The sequence below is a fragment of the Neopelma chrysocephalum genome, unplaced genomic scaffold (assembly GCF_003984885.1).
Source record: "Neopelma chrysocephalum unplaced genomic scaffold, ASM398488v2 Primary Assembly neopelma1_24, whole genome shotgun sequence".
NCBI lineage: Eukaryota > Metazoa > Chordata > Aves > Passeriformes > Pipridae > Neopelma > Neopelma chrysocephalum.
The window spans coordinates 2,911,649-2,929,844 of NW_020897693.1; the positions used below are offsets into that span (position 1 = coordinate 2,911,649).

The 18,196-nt window shown below is 44.2% G+C and overlaps 1 protein-coding gene and 1 non-coding gene across 5 annotated transcripts; both read left to right on the plus strand.

Moving 5' to 3' along the window:
* Window positions 1-3,531: 3,531 nt before the first annotated feature.
* On the plus strand, window positions 3,532-15,289 carry EIF4G2 (eukaryotic translation initiation factor 4 gamma 2). Of its 4 annotated transcripts, none has more exons than XM_027699995.1 (22): window positions 3,532-3,803; window positions 5,402-5,466; window positions 5,594-5,659; window positions 6,069-6,194; window positions 6,545-6,647; window positions 7,316-7,447; window positions 7,545-7,611; window positions 7,691-7,842; window positions 8,249-8,359; window positions 8,894-8,977; window positions 9,063-9,161; window positions 9,365-9,506; window positions 9,598-9,758; window positions 10,203-10,316; window positions 11,081-11,206; window positions 11,447-11,551; window positions 11,636-11,851; window positions 12,165-12,423; window positions 12,646-12,850; window positions 13,265-13,476; window positions 13,594-13,715; window positions 14,003-15,289. In XM_027699995.1, exons 8-22 carry the CDS (start codon window positions 7,759-7,761, stop codon window positions 14,066-14,068), a joined length of 2,106 nt encoding a protein of 701 aa, XP_027555796.1. In that variant the 5' UTR covers window positions 3,532-3,803; window positions 5,402-5,466; window positions 5,594-5,659; window positions 6,069-6,194; window positions 6,545-6,647; window positions 7,316-7,447; window positions 7,545-7,611; window positions 7,691-7,758; the 3' UTR covers window positions 14,069-15,289. The 4 variants fall into 4 exon arrangements, with proteins under 4 accessions (XP_027555796.1, XP_027555778.1, XP_027555803.1 ...); XM_027699977.1 differs by having other exon boundaries at window positions 5,356-5,466; window positions 14,003-14,832; XM_027700002.1 differs by lacking the exon at window positions 10,203-10,316 and having other exon boundaries at window positions 5,356-5,466.
* LOC113963321 lies at window positions 10,358-10,520 on the plus strand. The gene has a single exon (XR_003532743.1). It is a non-coding gene; the product is annotated as a small nucleolar RNA SNORD97 (small nucleolar RNA).
* Window positions 15,290-18,196: the final 2,907 nt, after the last annotated feature.

Consider the following 18,196-nt stretch of genomic DNA (forward strand, 5'->3'; position numbering starts at 1 on the left):
AAAAAAAAGTTTAAATTACAAATACAGGTGTATTTTTTAGTTTGGGTTTTGTTGTTTGCTTGTTTTTTCCCCCATGCCTTTTTTCCTACAGTACAGCTCTCCTTGAAACAGGCTTCTATCACAGGAAAAATTAGCAGTACATTTGGTTAAATGTGTGTGCCAGCTGCTTCATTCATGGGGTGGGTCAGGATGGCTTTGGAGAGAAATTAGGCTAGCTTGAAAAGGCAGGTAGAAAAACTGTTTGGAAAGTAAGAAGGTGCAGGAGGTGATTACATTGGAGAATTAACGTGGAGCAAACCAGGGTGTGAATTTTCAGTGAATTACTCTGCAATACTTATCCTCTACATGGATGCTTTGGATCACATTATATGCATGTGTACACTGCATTAATAGGGCACTCTGCATAAAACCCAGCCTAGCCAGATCCACAACCAGCACGAGGATGAGATGCAGGATGAACTGGGGATGGTACAGTGCCACACTGCCACAGCTACCCTGTCATCAGCACTGTCTGGAATCCCCACCCAGCAGGGCTCAGCTTTGTGATCACTGCAACATAACCTACTACATGGATAAGTTGCAGTGATTCCAGCTTGGCAATAGCAAGGAAAAACTTCTGTCCCACATTTTGTGGGTTGTTTTGGTAGACAATGCAGCCTGTCCAGGTTCTGAGCTATGCCATATGTGCAGCCAGAGATATCCCTCTTCCTCTCAGCCAGATGCTGCATCTGTGGAAGCAATTCCTGTTCCTGTGCCACACGGTCGGCAACGCAGAGGGTTCCTCATGACACTTTACAGACATCCCTTCTCCAAATAACCAGTGGCAGTGCACTCAAGTTGGAACTACACAGAGATTCTGCAAGTTCAGACTTGCAGAAACAAATCCAGAACTACCACTATGCCAATGGCAAACCACCTTATTTGAATTAAAGCATCACTGGTGTTCAGGGCAAGTGGAAGAGAGCATGGGGGAAAATACAAAGGGAAGGTGGAATTTGTACAAGCCACTCAGGTGACTGATGGATGCAAGATGATATCAAAAGTGGTAGCTATTAAATTCCATTTGCTGATTTTCTGGTTTTTTGGTTTTGTTTTTTTTTTGTGTGTGAAGTCAAGGGGACAGATTGGAAGAAAAACTTTATGTAAATTTGTTACTGAATAATCATATAAACAATTGAGCTGCTATATTCGCAGACATGAATAATGGTGTCTCCCATGCCAACAAGTAAAGGCATTTAAGAAGAAGGTGAGATGTATAAACTAGAAGGCATTTCACAATCTTTTTTGTCCTCTGCACTACAGTTCACTGCCTTCATCAATTGTACTCATGCAGCAGGTCCCTGAGGCTGACAAAGTGTGGCACACATGAAGGGAAGCTACGAGCAGCCAAGCACAGAAACTTCTTCGGCTCCCACCCACCAAAGTCAATGTGACTTATAGAATAGCATAGGTGTTAAAAAAATGCAGGTTTCAGTCATAAAAAAAACAATCACAGCTTTAAGAAAACAGTGATCATTCGCTGTTATTCCCTTACTGACCAAATGTTGGGGGATTTTCTGTTGTTATGGAAATAAGGATTTTATAGTATGCTTTAAAATAAACCAAAAAAGGTGATACTTTAGTCTGTCAATGTGTACCTACCATGTTTTTCAGCTTTTCCATTCTGTCCTCTTCCCCCTGCCTCCAGAAAAAAAAAAATTATTACGTGACTGTGTGTGTGTATATATATATATATACACACACATAAATTCTCCTTAGTTTTCACTTAACGAGGTAATGGTGTTGGAATGCTTATGCTGGAAACACTGCACAAGAATATTCTCCCATTCGATGCAAAACAAAATCCTTGCTTTCACTTCCATTTTTTATTACTTTTTGCTCCGAAAATGTTCATTTCAATAACATTAATTGCTTTAAATCTTGTTGACTTTGCTGTTTCCTCTGTGCCCCTTGTCGCTGCCTTTCAAACTGGATTCCACAGATTTCAATGGAGTTCTGCACAGTTCTGTTCTTGCAGATTTACACGTGAGGTCCAAGCTCTTGCAGCAATATGATTATTGTTACATGCAGGAAAGTGCAATTATATAAAAATTCTGTATATATAAAATACTTGTCGCAGTTACATTCACCTTTATTCAACATGTATGCGTTCTGAACTTACTTTCAGGTAGTTTATTTAAGACTTTCCGTGAGACAATCCGCTAAGTAAACTGTCCTTAATGCTTACGGGTCTGAGATGGGGAAATCTACCTTGAACAAACTTCATCCCAGATAAGATGCAACATAAGAACTCCTGTATGACAGCCCCCCTTAGGCCTTATATAACCCTTGTGACATTGTGGCACACTGTGTCGAAAGCATTAGGAATGAGGCTGTTTTGGGGAAGCTGGAAGTTCTGCAATATCATCTGTCTGGACTTGCCATGTGTGTGGCTCAGGAGTTACTACATGTATCACTTTCTCCCAGGCATCTGAATTGTGAGTCATACAAACCGAAAGCGGAAGGCGAGTGTGTGAACAAAGCAGATGAAGCTGTTTATGGGGTTTCTCGTCACCTTTACTTATCCCTTGTTTTTTCTGTATGGCCCCACCCAGGGCAACTAAGTTTGATCCTTTGGCAGGTCGGTGTAGCTGCCACCTCAGCGACCACCTGGGACGGAGACCTGGCTGTTAAAGGATGAAACCTCTCGTGGGTGACTCTCTGGAAGTCTCCATGACTTAAACTTCCACCTACAGCTGGAAGCCTGGCCATCTTTGTTTTGTTTGACTGAGAGGACCAGGAATATCCCACCAGCGCTGTGCTTAGCATGAGAGACACACAAAAATGTCTCTCAGGAGCCCTGGTTGTCCAAGGGCCGCCTGCAGCCGCGGACAGGCCAGTTCACAGCTGAAAAGCACATGCAGAGGGAGAAATAGTTTCCAACCCCAGAAAGCAAACCTGAAACTGGATCCGTGCAGACGGGCTCCTGGAGCTCACATGGCAACCCTCCTTCTCCAGATCTGATTGCAAGCTCCAGGCTACAATCTGTTATCAGCTCATTTCTTTTACCTCCAACAAAATCTGAAATGTGGTCTGCCTGAGGGGAAACTGGGGAAAATCAATTTATTAAATAAAAAAACCAAATCCCAAACAAACCAAAACGTTACGAGGCTATATAAACAGTAAACTACCGTTGTGTGGACGTGACAGAAGCGGCTGCAGCTCGCACCGCAAGCCCCGAGCGCTGGGGCTGTGTGAGGGGCTGCAGCTCGGCAGCGAACAGCGCAGGGGAGCAGCGGCCAAGCGGCCGCCATGGAGCGCTTACGCCACTTGCGCAGGTGCCGCGGCGCTGCTCGGCGGCCCCGCCGGCCCCCGGCGTAGCGGCCTTCGTGAATACCGGTGCTGCACTGCGGCGGCGGCGCGGCGCAACCAAACCCCCGCTCCCCCCCGCCCACCCCGGCCGTGGCACCGCCCCCCGCCTCGGCTGTGATTGGCAGGACGGGCGGAGCGCTCGGCGGCGATTGGCGGGTCCCGGCGGGAGGTGGGGTAGGTTGCGTGAAGGGTGATAAAGTTAGTGGGGCTGTCGGGGAGCGTCCGAGACGCGGCGGCGGCGGTCGGCGCTCTATGGAGGTGGCGGGGGGAGGCGTCGGGCCGGTGCTGCTCTTGCTGTGGTGATTCGGAGACTCGCCCTGCCCCGCGCGTTCCCCCCTTCCCCTCCCCAGCCCCGGTCCCCGGCTCCCTTCCCCTCCCCCCCCTTCTCTTGCCTTTTCCCCTGCCCTTGGTAGCCGCCGGGACCCGGGGAAGCTGACAAGGCCTTAGGGAAGGTGAGAAACGCGTGAAGTGGTGAGAGAAACGCGGGTCTGGGACCGGGAGGGAGCGGGGAATGCTGCAGCTGCAGCCTAAAATGGCGGCTGCCCGGCGTGGCCGCCATTTTCTCACCGGCTGCTTCTCTGTGGCTCCCGCACAAAATGGCGGCCCGAGCCGGGGGCCGCTCCCGCTGCCGGCTTTGGGAGTGCTGCTGCCGGCTTGGGGGGTCCCGCCGCTGCTGAGCGAAGGGCTGCAGGAGCTGTGCAGCCCCCACTGGGCGCGGAGGGGACGCTTGAGCAGCAGTGTTAGAGGTTAGAGCGAGGGAGATGGGGTCGGGTGGTGCTGGTCCGTAGGGACGATCCCTCTCGAGGATCCCTCAGTTGCAGGATGGTGGTCTGGCTGCGGGCTGTGGGTACCCGCGCTGCCCCACTGGCTCCCCTTGCAGGGAGTAGCCTCGGTTCACGTAGCGGGCTGCGGATCCTTAGGGATCCGCATTACCATGGGAACGTGGCGAGAAGATTTTCTAATATATGGGGGTTTTTTTATTGTTTATTCTTTTCTCTTGGCTCCTCGTGGGAGGGAAGAGCGGGCGCTGCCGAGGCGCCGCGTCAGCCGGGCAGCAGCCTCGCCCACGTTTCCTGTTGCGGGGGTGGCGGTGCAGGGCGATACCGGCAGCTTCCCGCGAGCGGACCGGAGGGGGCCGCCTCCGTTTGGCGGCGGCGGAGCGGATCCCTCCCGGAGAACAAAGAGCGGGGAGCGGGCGGCGCCCGCCGGGCGGGGCGGGGCGGGGGGCGGCGGTGCCGAGCGGTACCTGCGGGGGGCGCCCTGCGCGCCCTTGGCCTATTGTTCGCCGCCGCCGCCATGTTGTGTCCGCTCCTCGTGCCCGCGCCGGGCGGGCGGCGGAGCCTCGAGGGGTGCCCGGCGCCGTGAGGGGCTTCTTGCGCTCCCTCCCACCCCCCGGGGCGTTTCTGTCCCCGTGCTTAGCTTCCCGCTACGTGAGCGGTGCAGTGAGATATTTTTTTTTTCTTTCTGCAAACTGAAATTTGACGGGGGGTTGTGGGGGGTGGGCGGTACCTTTTTTCGTTATTTTGGAGCTCAGTAGGCAGTTTGGACGCAGATTACATCCCTTTTACTACGTTAAGTAGTGCGTTTTGTGGTCTGGTGGTTATCACTTCAAAACTTGGCTACTTTGTGTTACTATAATTAATTATAGTTTATTAGCCATGTTAATAAAGGATTAGTTATGCTGTGTTTAAAAAAAACCGTACATGTTATTTTCTGCAAGTGCTTTTCAGGGTGGAGTGGGTAAATTTGAGGCTCTTCCTGTTTTAGTCCGTGATTCCGTTATGTCTCTTCCCTGACTCCCGTTGGAAAACGTGGCTGTAATGGTGAAATTGGCCTTTCTGTGATCACTCCAAGTATCGCATAAATAAGACTTTTCTTACCTTTTGTGAAGCTCAGTGTTTAAAGGTTCTCGTTCTTAAACAAAATTTGTACTTTTGTTGTAAGTTAGACACTGTGGCTGATAGTAAAACAACTATAATATGAATGCTTGGTTTGTCTTTCTAGGTTTTGTTTTTCCCCACCCCGTCAATTTAATTTTATTCTTTTGAAGATTCTTCGTTGTCAAGCCGCCAAAGTGGAGAGTGCGATTGCAGAAGGGGGTGCTTCTCGTTTCAGGTACTAATGCCTTTTGTTTGATGAACAGCTGGCAGTCAAAACTGTCCTTTGAGAATTCAAACTGAGATGTAATTGAAATCATTGAGTTTTTGAACTTACCAAGGATTACGTTGTTGTTTTTTAACAGTGCTTCTTCAGGCGGAGGAGGTGGTAGGGGTGCACCTCAGCACTATCCCAAGACTGCCAGCAACAGGTATGTCATCTTGGTCTCTAATTTGGCATGATTTTAAGGCAGAGCATGCTTGATGGTGAACACAGAACTGAAAATAGTGCAGCTTTAAAGTTGCAAGAGGGACACCTACTGAGTTGATAACCTTATAGTGTTCTGCAGTCTGTGCCTGTTAAAAGTGTGCATCCTGGGTAATAGGAGGTGCACAGACTTGCTTGCTCGTGCCTTTTACTTAAAAAGATAGGAGGATTTTCTCTGGGGTGTGAGGTTTCATTATTGTTGAGTGAATACTTCACTGTGCAGCAGAGGCTGCTGTGTTGGCAGGGGCAAAAAGCAAGCAACAGAGCTGGTCTGAGTAAGGCAATACTGAAAGGTTAAAAAGCCAGTTCTTTAAGTCATTTGTTTAACAATCGCATTCTTCCAAATTCTGCAGCGAGTTCCTGGGGAAAAACCCAGGGCAAAACGCTCAGAAATGGATTCCTTCACGAAGCACTAGACGAGATGACGACTCCGCAAACGACAAAGAACGACATGATGCAATCTTCAGGAAAGTAAGAGGGTAAGTTCTTCACAGGATTACTTCTTTCCTTGCTGCTTTCATTAGCAATGTGTATCTAATAAATGGGCTGGAGGAAAGGAGCACATGTGGGTTGAGTTTGGGGGAGGTGAGTCCTTTAGAGAAGACAAATTGATCATCTAGCAGCAGCAAACACTTGAACCTTTTACAGTAATTCTTCTAAGAGGACTGGAGTTTTCAACAGTATGTTCTCTGAAGATCTTCCAAAAAATAGTTGAAAGGAAAATTGCACTTCTTTAATAGGCTTAAAAAGTAAAGATAAATGTGACTCTAAAATGACCTGTAGCATGCTTACAATATCTGTATTCTTGTTTTTGTCTGTTCCTCTTCAGCATACTAAATAAGCTTACTCCTGAAAAGTTTGACAAGCTATGCCTTGAGCTCCTCAATGTGGGTGTAGAATCTAAGCTCATCCTAAAAGGGGTCATACTGCTGGTAAGATGGCTGCATTTCTTTAAACTACAGTTTTTTGCATGTTAAAAATCAGAAGGCTGGTTGCTTTTGGTGGGATACAGAAGTAGTATGTCTAATGATTTTGCGTATTTGGATTATAAAACACCACCTCACACCTGCTTTCTGTGTGAGAAGGGTATACTAAGGAGGAAGTAGGTTTAATGCTTTAACTTCCTTGATTAGAAGTTTCAAGAATCGCTAAATGTGATTGGAGATTCTATGACAGGCTTTTTAAAATCTAAGATGCTAGTTAGCAGTCCTGTTTCTGTGCCCCTTCACTGCCCCCTGCCCTTCCTGTTTTCCTGAGGAACAAGCCTTTTGGTCTTGGAAAGGCTACCGCAGGTGACCTCTTGGGACACCGATGTAGCTGTTACGTCACTTTGTTTATTCTGAGATCAGATTGGCAATACTAACATAGGTGTTGTGATGATCAGTTTTGTTGGCCAAGGATTATAGAGGTTCTTGAATAGCATAGAAGAGCTTTTTCCCTTCAATTCAGACTAGCGTTAAACTACATTATTTCTGTGTTTGATTTAGTAAAAAATAGTTCTGGATCAGAGTGGTAGTAATGCCTTCTGTCTTCAATCTCGCCTTCCTAATAACATTTGCATCCTCCTACATGCTGCCTTACTGCAAATCCATCTGTTCAGATCGTAGACAAAGCCCTTGAAGAGCCCAAGTATAGCTCGCTGTACGCTCAACTATGTCTGCGACTGGCAGAAGATGCACCCAACTTTGATGGCCCATCAGCAGAGAGTCATCCAGGACAGAAGCAAAGCACAGTGAGTGTATCTGTCAATCTGGAATGATAACTTTGGCTAGCATGTGCAGTTGCACAGATTAGCTTAATTGTTTTCTTTGTTCTCTTTTTTTTTTTAGACATTCAGACGCCTCCTAATATCTAAACTTCAAGATGAATTTGAAAACCGAACCAGAAATGTTGATAGTAAGTTTTAAAAACACTTTAATACAGCATTTGTCTTCTTTTCCCACAGCCACACTAAACAGGCTTCTTTGTTTTCCAGTCTATGATAAGCATGATGGTCCCCTCCTCCCTGAGGAGGAGGAACAGAGAGCCATTGCCAAGATCAAGATGCTGGGGAACATCAAATTCATTGGAGAACTTGGCAAGCTTGATCTTATTCATGAATCTATCCTTCATAAGTGCATCAAAACAGTGAGTATCCAGATTGGGGCAGGGCTAGGAGCAAAATAGGACTTAAAAAAAAAATTGTTATGCTGCTTTGGCAATGTTGAAGCATAAAATAACTCGTAAATGTTTCTTGACAATCACCTGCCCCCCACTGTTTAAAATGATCAGTCTTCTGGCATGATTAAGAAGTAGAATTGGCTTTGTTCAAAGCCATGGGAATTGTCTCCAAGAGAAGATGTAGTTTGGCCCAGAGAGAAATACCACAGGTACTTACACTTAGGAGTAATAAGTACTTGAATTAGCAGTTCTTAAACTTATTGTCAAGTCCATTTGCCTTTAGAACAAGATAAAATGTTTCTGTATGTGCCAGTGTACTAAGTTTGTTGCTTATGAATTGTTAATATGTTGAAATGCCTAATTCCCCTTTCAGCTTTTGGAAAAGAAGAAGAGAGTCCAACTCAAAGATATGGGGGAGGATTTGGAGTGCCTCTGTCAGATAATGAGGACAGTGGGGCCTAGATTAGATCATGCGAAAGCCAAGGTATGTGCCTATCTCTTGCAGTCACTGACCTAATTAAATTATGTGGCCAGGACTTTGTTTGACTGAACTTTCTGTATACAATGTTCATAAGTACAGAACTGAGGTTTGACTTTCAGAGGGGAGTGCTAGCTATGGCTCCTTCGTCAGGTGGTAGCAAAAGGAGCTAATCTTTGGAATGGTTTTTAACATCTTCCTAGGATGTAGTTAGGGCCATCAGGAAGTCAGAAATGCGAGTGTTGTTTCTCTAAACGCTGCTTGAAATGATGTCATGAACTATTCTAAGCACAGCTGGTTTGACAGATGAGTTCTGAATGTAAACTTGAAGTGATGTCAGAGTAATGAGAACTTGGGCCGTGTTATTTATCTCTGACTCAGGTGTCCTGATGCATTAGCTTGCTTTGAACTGGACTGCCATCAAGGAGATAGAGATGGCAGGAAAGGGCAGCCTTTTCTATTATTTGATCTTGGGTGTCTTGAATGAAAATACTCAAGACACTGACAGAATTACTCCAACTTGTAATTTTGTTCCCGCAGTCCTTAATGGATCAGTACTTTGCCCGTATGCGCTCCTTGATGTCAAGTAAGGAATTGCCAGCAAGGATTCGTTTCCTGCTGCAGGTATGATGATAAAATGGGTTGTACTGCTGCTTTTTCCTTGTGAAGTTGCCTTGAATCGTTTCCTTATAATCTTTTATGTTCCAAGGATACTGTGGAGTTGAGAGAACACAACTGGGTTCCTCGCAAAGCTTTTCTTGACAATGGACCAAAGACTATCAATCAAATCCGTCAAGATGCAGTAAAAGTAAGTGTTGCATGTGAGGTCTTGTGCTTGGCATTGCTCTGTGTCCCAAAACCTACACTGCACTTGTGAGTAGTTCTCATAGAGTGTGACAGTTGGATTAAGGGTTAAAATCAGATATATTTCTGTAGTTGAGGGCTAAAAACTTCACTTTTTGAGGGGCTGTGAGTCCATACTAATAGAAATTTACAATTCCTGTTTTAAAGGATCTGGGAGTTTTTATTCCTGCTCCTATGTCTCAAGGGATGAGAAGCGACTTCTTTCTGGAGGGACCCTTTATGCCACCCAGGATGAAACTTGACAGGGACCCACTCGGAGGGCTTGCTGATATGTTTGGACAAATGCCAGGTAGGCTGGACCCGCAAATGTGGTGGGGGTGGGGGTGGCTATGGCTGTGCTGTACTGAACAAAAACTAAAGCTGTCGTTCATCTCGTCCAGGTAGCGGAATTGGTACTGGTCCAGGGGTTATTCAGGATAGATTTTCACCCACCATGGGACGCCATCGTACAAACCAACTTTTCAATGGCCATGGGGGTCACCTCATGCCTTCTGCTCAATCCCAGTTTGGAGACCTAGGCAAATCTTTTCTGAAAAGTCAGGTAAGGAAGATATTCACACAGTGACTTCAGCTTGTTTAGGAGCTCTTCCTCAGATGCGTATGTTATGGATTATAGTCTGCTAATGTTAAAAGACTTACTCAGATTTGATTCTCATAAGAACTGATGCTCAGCTGATACAAAAATTCTAAACGACTTTTTAAATTGTGCAGAAGATGAAAGGAATACACTTTTTTGTTGGGTTGTTTTTTTTTTAACTGCAAGAAAAGGTGCATGTGGCTTTGGTGGGTCAGAATGGTGTGTTTTATTTAAAAGATGGCCCTGTTTTTAGGGATAGTTGCTACTCTCCCACCACCCCTGCTCCTTCTTTCTCCCTTCCTGGCAAATAGAATCTTTGTTCTCTGGTCCCTCTGGTACTACTTACCATATGATGTATGCCACTCCATCATCTGCACTTCTTTCTCTATATCTCCCTTTCTGAAATAGGGGCAAAGCCAGCTCTACCATACCCAGAATCAGGGACTCTTATCCCAGCAACAAGGACAGTCGAAGGATATGCCACCTCGGTTTTCTAAGAAAGGACAGCTTAATGCAGATGAGGTACATGACATGCCTACATTACTTAAAGCCTATTCTAAATATTGCCCAATGATTATAGCAAGACGCGTTATTATGAGGACTAATGCTGGAACTCTTTCTTCTTCTTCTCCTCCTCCTCCTTTGTCCCTTCCTCTTTCACCTTACCCCCCTCACTTTCCTTAGGGTATCCAGCGTCCTATGAGCAAGACTGAGATATGAGGGCAATTTTTTGGGGTGTCCCTTCCTTCCCCCACACTTCCAAGAACACTACTCTGACATCAGTTCCCATGCATCATAGTCATAAAAATACATTTAATTAAAAGTTCAGAAAATCCTGAACTTCACAAACCCTGAAGTGCTGGACCAGGCTAAATATTTTTTTTGTTTTGTTTAGAACTGGCTAATAGGCAAAATTTCAAATGCAAAGTAAAACTGCATTGTGATTTTGAGTGTTAACCAGACTTGTATCCCGATTTCTGAGCAATTGGTGGACTATTATCTTGGCTGTAAAATACATCAGCAAACATGCTGATTATCTTCTTGGGTCTCTAACATACTGCATCTAAAAGGAGCATTTCCAGTTCTTGATACCAGTGGAACTAAGTACCAGTAACTTGCTTTTGGGGGAATCTCATGACACACGTGGCTTAATCTGTATTCAAGTATTAACACTGTAGAAATGAAGTCATGCTTCAGTGAGATCACTTGGTGTGAGTCCATGGCTGTGTTTTGTTGGTCAGAATACTTGAAACAGTTTGAGTTTTTTCTGACTTATCTGTTTACAGATTAGCCTGAGACCTGCTCAGTCTTTTCTAATGAATAAAAACCAAGTGCCAAAGCTTCAGCCCCAGATAACTATGATTCCTCCCAGTGCTCAACCACCACGCACTCAGACACCACCTTTGGGACAGGTAAATATATAAATCAGTGTATGTTGTTGGCTGTACTTACCACTTCATGCTTGCAAAACTTGATTTCTAATGTGGGAAGGGAGAAGCTTTTGATTTCACAGAGCAGGGCATACAAAGAGAATGTATGAAAACAAAGCGATTTGACTCCCATCTGCCTTCGTATGTGTTAGATGTTGTTCAGTTTGATATAAGCATAGGTAGATGTGCTGCAAAGAACCAATTGTGATGTCTTTTTTTCAGCCGCCTCAACTTGGTCTTAAAACAAATCCACCACTTATACAAGAGAAGCCTGCAAAGACCACCAAGAAACCACCTCCTTCTAAAGAAGAGCTCCTTAAACAAACTGTAAGTTAGTGTGTAATAGTGATTCTTGAAGCCTTGTATGTGCTCTTCACAAAGAATGCTCAGCTCTGCTTTTTTCCTTTGCAGGAGGCTGTGGTGACCGAGTATCTGAACAATGGAAATGCTAATGATGCTGTCAATACTGTGAGAGAAATGAGAGCTCCGAAACACTTCATTCCTGAGATGTTGAGCAAAGTAATCATTCAATCCCTAGATAGATCAGATGAAGACAAAGAGAAAGCAAGCACCTTGATCAGCTTGCTCAAGCAGGAGGGAATAGCCACCAGTGACAACTTCATGCAGGTACTGTGGTCTTACAGTCTTGCAGTCCTTGTTTCTTGGCTCTTTGTGGTGGGTGGTGTGTGTAAGGTCAGTGCGCAAATTTTTTTTTAAGTCACACTGATCTGAGGAGGTGAAATAATGTTCAAACCTGTGAGGGGCAAATGAAGTGACAAAAGGAAGAAATGTAATATTTGGGGAACCAGAAACTGGGAACCTCTTTGCAAGTTGAACGCAGAAAAGAAACTTAAAGCTCTTATTTAGTACAAGTATTAATTATTGTCCACAAGTACAAAATTACTTCAGAATTTCAGCTTGTGTGTGTACTGTTTCGTAGGCATTCCTGAATGTATTGGACCAGTGCCCCAAACTGGAGGTGGACATCCCATTGGTGAAATCCTACTTAGCACAGTTTGCAGCCCGTGCCATTATTTCAGACCTGGTGAGCATTTCCGAACTGGCTCAACCACTGGAAAGTGGCACCCATTTCCCTCTCTTCCTGCTCTGTCTTCAGCAGTTAGCTAAGTTACAAGACCGTGAATGGCTAACAGAATTGTTCCAACAAAGCAAAGTGAATATGCAGAAAATGTTACCAGGTAAGAGTTGCCACGTAGCTCTTCTGACACCCGATCCTAGTGCATGCGAGATGTTTTCCCTGTAGTTTATGCCAGAGTAAAATAAAATACAAGGTTATCTTGATGAAGTCACCTGCCCTCATTGTTGGGAGTGGGGTTTGCTAAGAGATGTCTGGAGCCATGAACCATTGACTGCAGCTCTGAGTCAGCACAAGCACTTAACCTGTGTGTTTTACTTGTCAGAAATCGACCAGAACAAGGACCGCATGCTGGAGATCTTGGAAGGGAAGGGGCTTAGCTTCTTGTTCCCGCTTCTGAAACTGGAGAAGGAACTGCTAAAGCAAATAAAATCGGATCCATCCCCTCAAGCCATCTACAAGTGGATTAAAGATAACATTTCACCCAAACTTCATGTAGATAAGGGATTTGTGAATATATTGATGACCAGGTGAGATGATGTTTTGCTGTAGTTTAGACACCTGTTGGGTAAAGCTACTGACAGGTCAGTAACTGTAAAGCCTGACATGTAGCACTGTGCAGTACACAGGGAGACAGATGGTTCTAAGTGAACCTCCACTGTTAAAATCCCATTGTATTTGAGAGGAAGAGCAAGTCTCTGAGCCTGCATCTGTGGGAGGTGTTTTCTTTGGGAAGAAGTCTAGACCTCTGTGTTTGTAGAGCCATTATAGAGGCAAAACAAGGATTTTTGTGCTGTGCTGTCAGCCACAACACAAATCCCTGTGCGTGCTCCTGACTACTGATGTAAGCAGGAGGCTATTTGTAGTAATAGCCAGCTGAACTTGTAATCTAAGGTGCTAGATTTCTCAATTTACAGAACTGAGCTTTGCTTTTCTTTGTCCAGTTTCTTGCAGTATATTTCTAGTGAAGTAAACCCACCCAGTGACGAATCGGATTCTTCATCTGCTCCATCTAAAGAGCAGCTAGAGCAGGAAAAACAGCTGCTTCTTTCCTTCAAGCCAGTAATGCAGAAGTTCCTCCATGACCATGTTGATCTGCAAGTGAGTGCTTTATATGCACTCCAGGTGCACTGCTACAACAATAATTTTCCAAAAGGTGGGTGCATCAAGGTCTTAGCAGAACTGATCTTGTATCTGTGTTTGGCTTTCAGGCTTGTCGCTGCATCTGTTCAGAAGGTGATAAAGCTAACAAAGTTTTGATTTACTTCCATAGGCATGTTACTGCGCTTCTTTGTTCATTTCTATGACATGGAGATCATTGAAGAAGAAGCCTTCTTGGCATGGAAAGAAGATATTACTCAAGAGTTTCCAGGGAAAGGCAAAGCTTTATTCCAGGTAAATTTGCTAATATCAGAGTAGAGATTTGAATTTGTGATCTCTGCTGCACTGGAGTGCTTGAGAACAGTTTCAGTGTGTCTGAAATGTCTAGCAGCTTGATGGAGTATTTTGCTAGGGAGGAGTTAAGTGAGATGAACTAAACCTTTTTGATTTACTGGAGGCCTATGAGTAGTGCAAGTGTGGCTGACATTTTAGAAACGAGTTGGGGGGGAAGCAGTGTTCTGCAGAAGTACCTAGTGGGGAAATAATTCCTGCTCCCTTAAACCAGTTTTGTGTAACTGCAGGTAAACCAGTGGTTAACCTGGCTGGAAACTGCTGAAGAAGAAGAATCTGAAGAAGAAGCTGACTAAAGAACCAGCCAAAGCCTTAAATTGTGCAAACATACTGTTGCTATGATGTAACTGCATTTGACCTAACCACTGCGAAAATTCATTCCGCTGTAATGTTTCACAATATTTAAAGCAGAAGTATGTCAGTAGGATATCCTCTGCAAAAGGTTTTTGTAGTATGTCTTAATAGTCTACAATAAAAATATTTTAGAGTATCTTTAATGTTTAGATAACAGTGTATTAGCAGCATGCAATAATTACATCATAAGTTCTCGAGCAGAAGCAGTCTGTTGCAAGGGTCTTCTTTGCTGCCAGTTATCATAGGCTGTTTTTAAGTTAGAAAACTGAATAGCAACACTGAATACTGTAGAAATGCACTTTGCTCAGTGTAATACTTGAGTTGTTGCAATATTTGATTATCCATTTGGTTGTTACAGAGAATCCTTAACTGTAATCGATGGTTGGTTGTTGCCGTAATAGTATATTGCCTGTATTTCTACCTCTAGTAATGGGCTTTATGTGCTAGGTTTTAATATCCTTGAGCCTGGGCAAGTGCACAAGTCTTTTTTTTAAAAGGAACAGTTTACTTGCACAAAAACTGATCGGCTGAAGAGATGGTTTAATGCCCTTTGGAAGAGGTTTTTGTGGGTGTGAAACATGACATGGTGAGAAATTTGAATTGGTCCCTCTTATAGTACTGAAATTAAGTCTACTTAATTTATCAAGACATGTTCATGCCCTGATTTTATATACTTGTATCTATCAATAAACATTGTGATACTTGACTTGTTTCTGAATGTCTCCCAGTAGAAAAGCTTTGGCTGATGATTAGTTCACTTAAGAAAGGAAATATCAGTGGGAGTTGCTTTAGATGGGACCATCTTGAAATTATTTTTACACTCGTCTGAACATGCAGATGAATTCTAAATAAGGTCACAGACAAGATTAAACACTACAGATATGTTATGACAGGAGAAAAATGATGTAATTCTGCCAAATAAGTGGTAGGGGTTTGCCTTGTGGTCCAGTGTATGCTTTATCAGTGAGTATGTGCTTTTTACCTTGGTAATGCTTTGAGCTTCCCCAGGCCACATGCATGTTTTCAAATTGAGTGGCATTGTCTGTTAGCTGCCTGTTTCTCAAATCAAATTGGCAAGAAATCCCTACAAAGGAGTTCAATGATGTTGCATTGTACAGGCTTGAAATGTCATCTATTAAATACTCAAAATACCTTACTTCTTAGAACCTTGTCCCTAGTGAATTTTTTTTTGTCCTTGCTGATACTCAAGACTTCACCTGTTGCAAGGTGATGTATTTGTAATGGCAGAACAATACTGTCTCCTGGGTTTGCCAGTGATGGAAGTGCTTAAGTCTATAAACCCTTCTTCACCACTGGAGACAAAAGTGGAGCTTTTCTGTGTCTGGGAGAGTTGTGCCTTGGAGAGCAGGTCCTGGTTTGCTGTGAAGGGCTTCCCAAGTACAGTCCCAAGCCCTGGCCTCTTGCACACTGTAAGCCTGGGTCTGTCAGGGAGTTCTTTGGGTGCCTCAGTAACTTGCTGTACCAGCTCTGTAAATCAAGGCAGTGTGCTTCCATAAGCCAAGTGTATTTGACAGGAATTGCTACCAAAAATTCCATGACACTGCACTTTCAGAAATGTGTATGTAGCAGTGAACAGGAGAGCAGGATATTTCTGTGAAGTCTGGCTCAGTGGACACAGGGGAGCCCCAACTGTACTTCAGTGGTTCAAGGTTCAGAGCTGGCTTTAGGTGCAACTCCTGTGTGACAGTGGGAATCACTGACAGCCTGAGGCTTCAAAAAAAGTACTTAATGCTATGGTGTTCCTCCCAGGCATGACACAGTGATCTGAAATTTATGACAGTATTTCCTATCTGTAAAATAATGTCAATGCTGGAACTACTGGCATTGCAGAGTTTGGTTCTCCCTTCATATGTGGTCTCAGGGAGATAAAGGTGGGTCTCAGGTGCATGTCTGCTGTACTCACCAAGGTTCTGCAGTTAAATACAGGATAGGGGTACATAAGTATTAGGAATAAATTCAAAATAATTTTGTTTTTGAATTGCAGCTTTACTTTGTAGTAAGATGCCGTAACATGACACATTGTTTCAGCAGCAGGGTTGAGTTCCTCCAAGTTTGTTAGTTTATTGTTAAACTTTGGTGTTACAGCTCACTGGTTAGTGGTGTTGGCTGCTCTAATACAAGTTTTGTGTACTTCAGCTATAGGTTACTAGATAAACAGTGCACTGCGTGCCCATTGCTGTGGAGTTGAAGTCTGAGGAACCACAAGCCATGAAAGAACAGTCCTAACCAGTAGTTTCCAACTGAATTCACTAGAGGTGGAAGAAAAAGGCAGTAGTAGAAGGGTGTGCAAGTAAAACAATTCCTAGTCAAAACTTCAGAGTAGATCCAGAACCTGTACCTAAGCTTTTCTGCCAGATTTTGGAGAAGCTGAAGCTGGCAGCTGTAGGCTGTTGGAGTACTGTAACTAAGCCTTGTATTCTTGCCCAGCCCAAAATGGAATTACTACAGTCTTACGTACTTGTGCATGGAGGCTTTGCTGCTTGGCTTGTTTATAACTAGTCACTGTGTTGGGAATTCTGTTGGAGAAAACTCCTGTGGGATAGGACAACAACTAAACACACAGAATAGAACATAAACAGTAAAATGCCACTAAACTCTGGGATTGTTTACTGCCATCATGAGACACTCGCAAAGTTTACATTTAGTTAGTGTGATCAGATCTGGGGTCTTGAAACTGGTATAAAAATGGTGCTTACTGCACCGTACTGTGTGTATCCAAGTGGTATTTCCCTAGATAAGGAGGTCTCCAACTGCTTGTGAAGTTTTTAGTGCTCAAGTGCAGTGCTGTTGGCTAAGTGATGTGGAACAGGGATGGGTGTTGGGTTGGTCTCACTTCTGTGTTCTTTCAACTACAAGTTGCAATGTACTTAAAATGTAAATAGCGTATTCACTTTTAAATAGCAAAGTCATAGCAAAATTAAACCAATGTAATTGATCAATAATGATGACTTTTATTGATAGTAATTTTTCAAAATGTTTAGATGTAACTACATTGGCAGGAGAGTGGAAGAAACTGCTATTAAACACATTTTGCAGCAGTTCAGTTTATCTTTGAAATCCTGGTCTAGGTTGCAGTTCCCACTCAGGAGCCTTTACTGAAGCAACAGTTGTGGGTTATAGAAAATGACCTGTTGTGGTGAATTCTCACCTGCTCCTAGTGAGTGTCACAGTGGGACAGCTGGTGCCTTGTCCCTCTTTATAGCAGTAGGAGACCATCTCCTTTCCAAGCTGCAGGGGTGCTTAGGTATTAAATCTGCGTGTTTCAGGAATGTGTTCTGATCATAGAATCATGGAATGGCTTGAGCTGGACCTTAAAAAGGTGCCATGGGCAGGGACAGCTCCCAGTACACCAGGTTGCTAAAATCTCCATCCAGCCTGGCCTTGAACATTTGAGGGATGGGGCAGCCACAGGTTGTCAGGGCAACCTGTTCCACTGTTGTACCACCTTCACAGTGCAGAACAACTTTTTTTTTCTAACCTAACCCTGCTCTCTGTTTGAAGCCATTCCCCCTTCTCCTGTCAAAAGTCCCTCTTCAGCTCTCTTGTAGAGGAACCTTCTACAGGCTGAACAACCCCAACTCTCAGCCTCTCCTCCTGGCAGAGGTGTTCTGAATCACCCGATCAGTTCCTAAAAGTCAAAACATCTTCATAACTCTGCACAGGCATTTTTGGGGGAGAAATTTCAGGAAGAAGTCTTAGGGGATTTGGGGATGGGTGGGGGGGTTGGGTATGGAACAAAATCTTTGAGTGTGACTGAGCTGACCTGCTTTTTAGCAGATGGAAGCTTCCATCTGAATGCTATTTAGATTTGGAGGGATGTTTTCCCCAGAGCAGAGAATAAATCCAAACAATTTGATCATTTCGGCAGAGTCTTGAATAGTTGATGTAAATTTTTAGAACACATCTGAAACAGGAATTATCACAGCGTATGTTGCAATCCAGGCTCGCAGCTGCAGTGACTGATTAAAAAAGCGAATTTATTGCCAATTCATGCTTATTCTCAAAAATGAGTTCCCAGAGAGCTGGTGCAGTGCAGTGAAGCGGGGGGA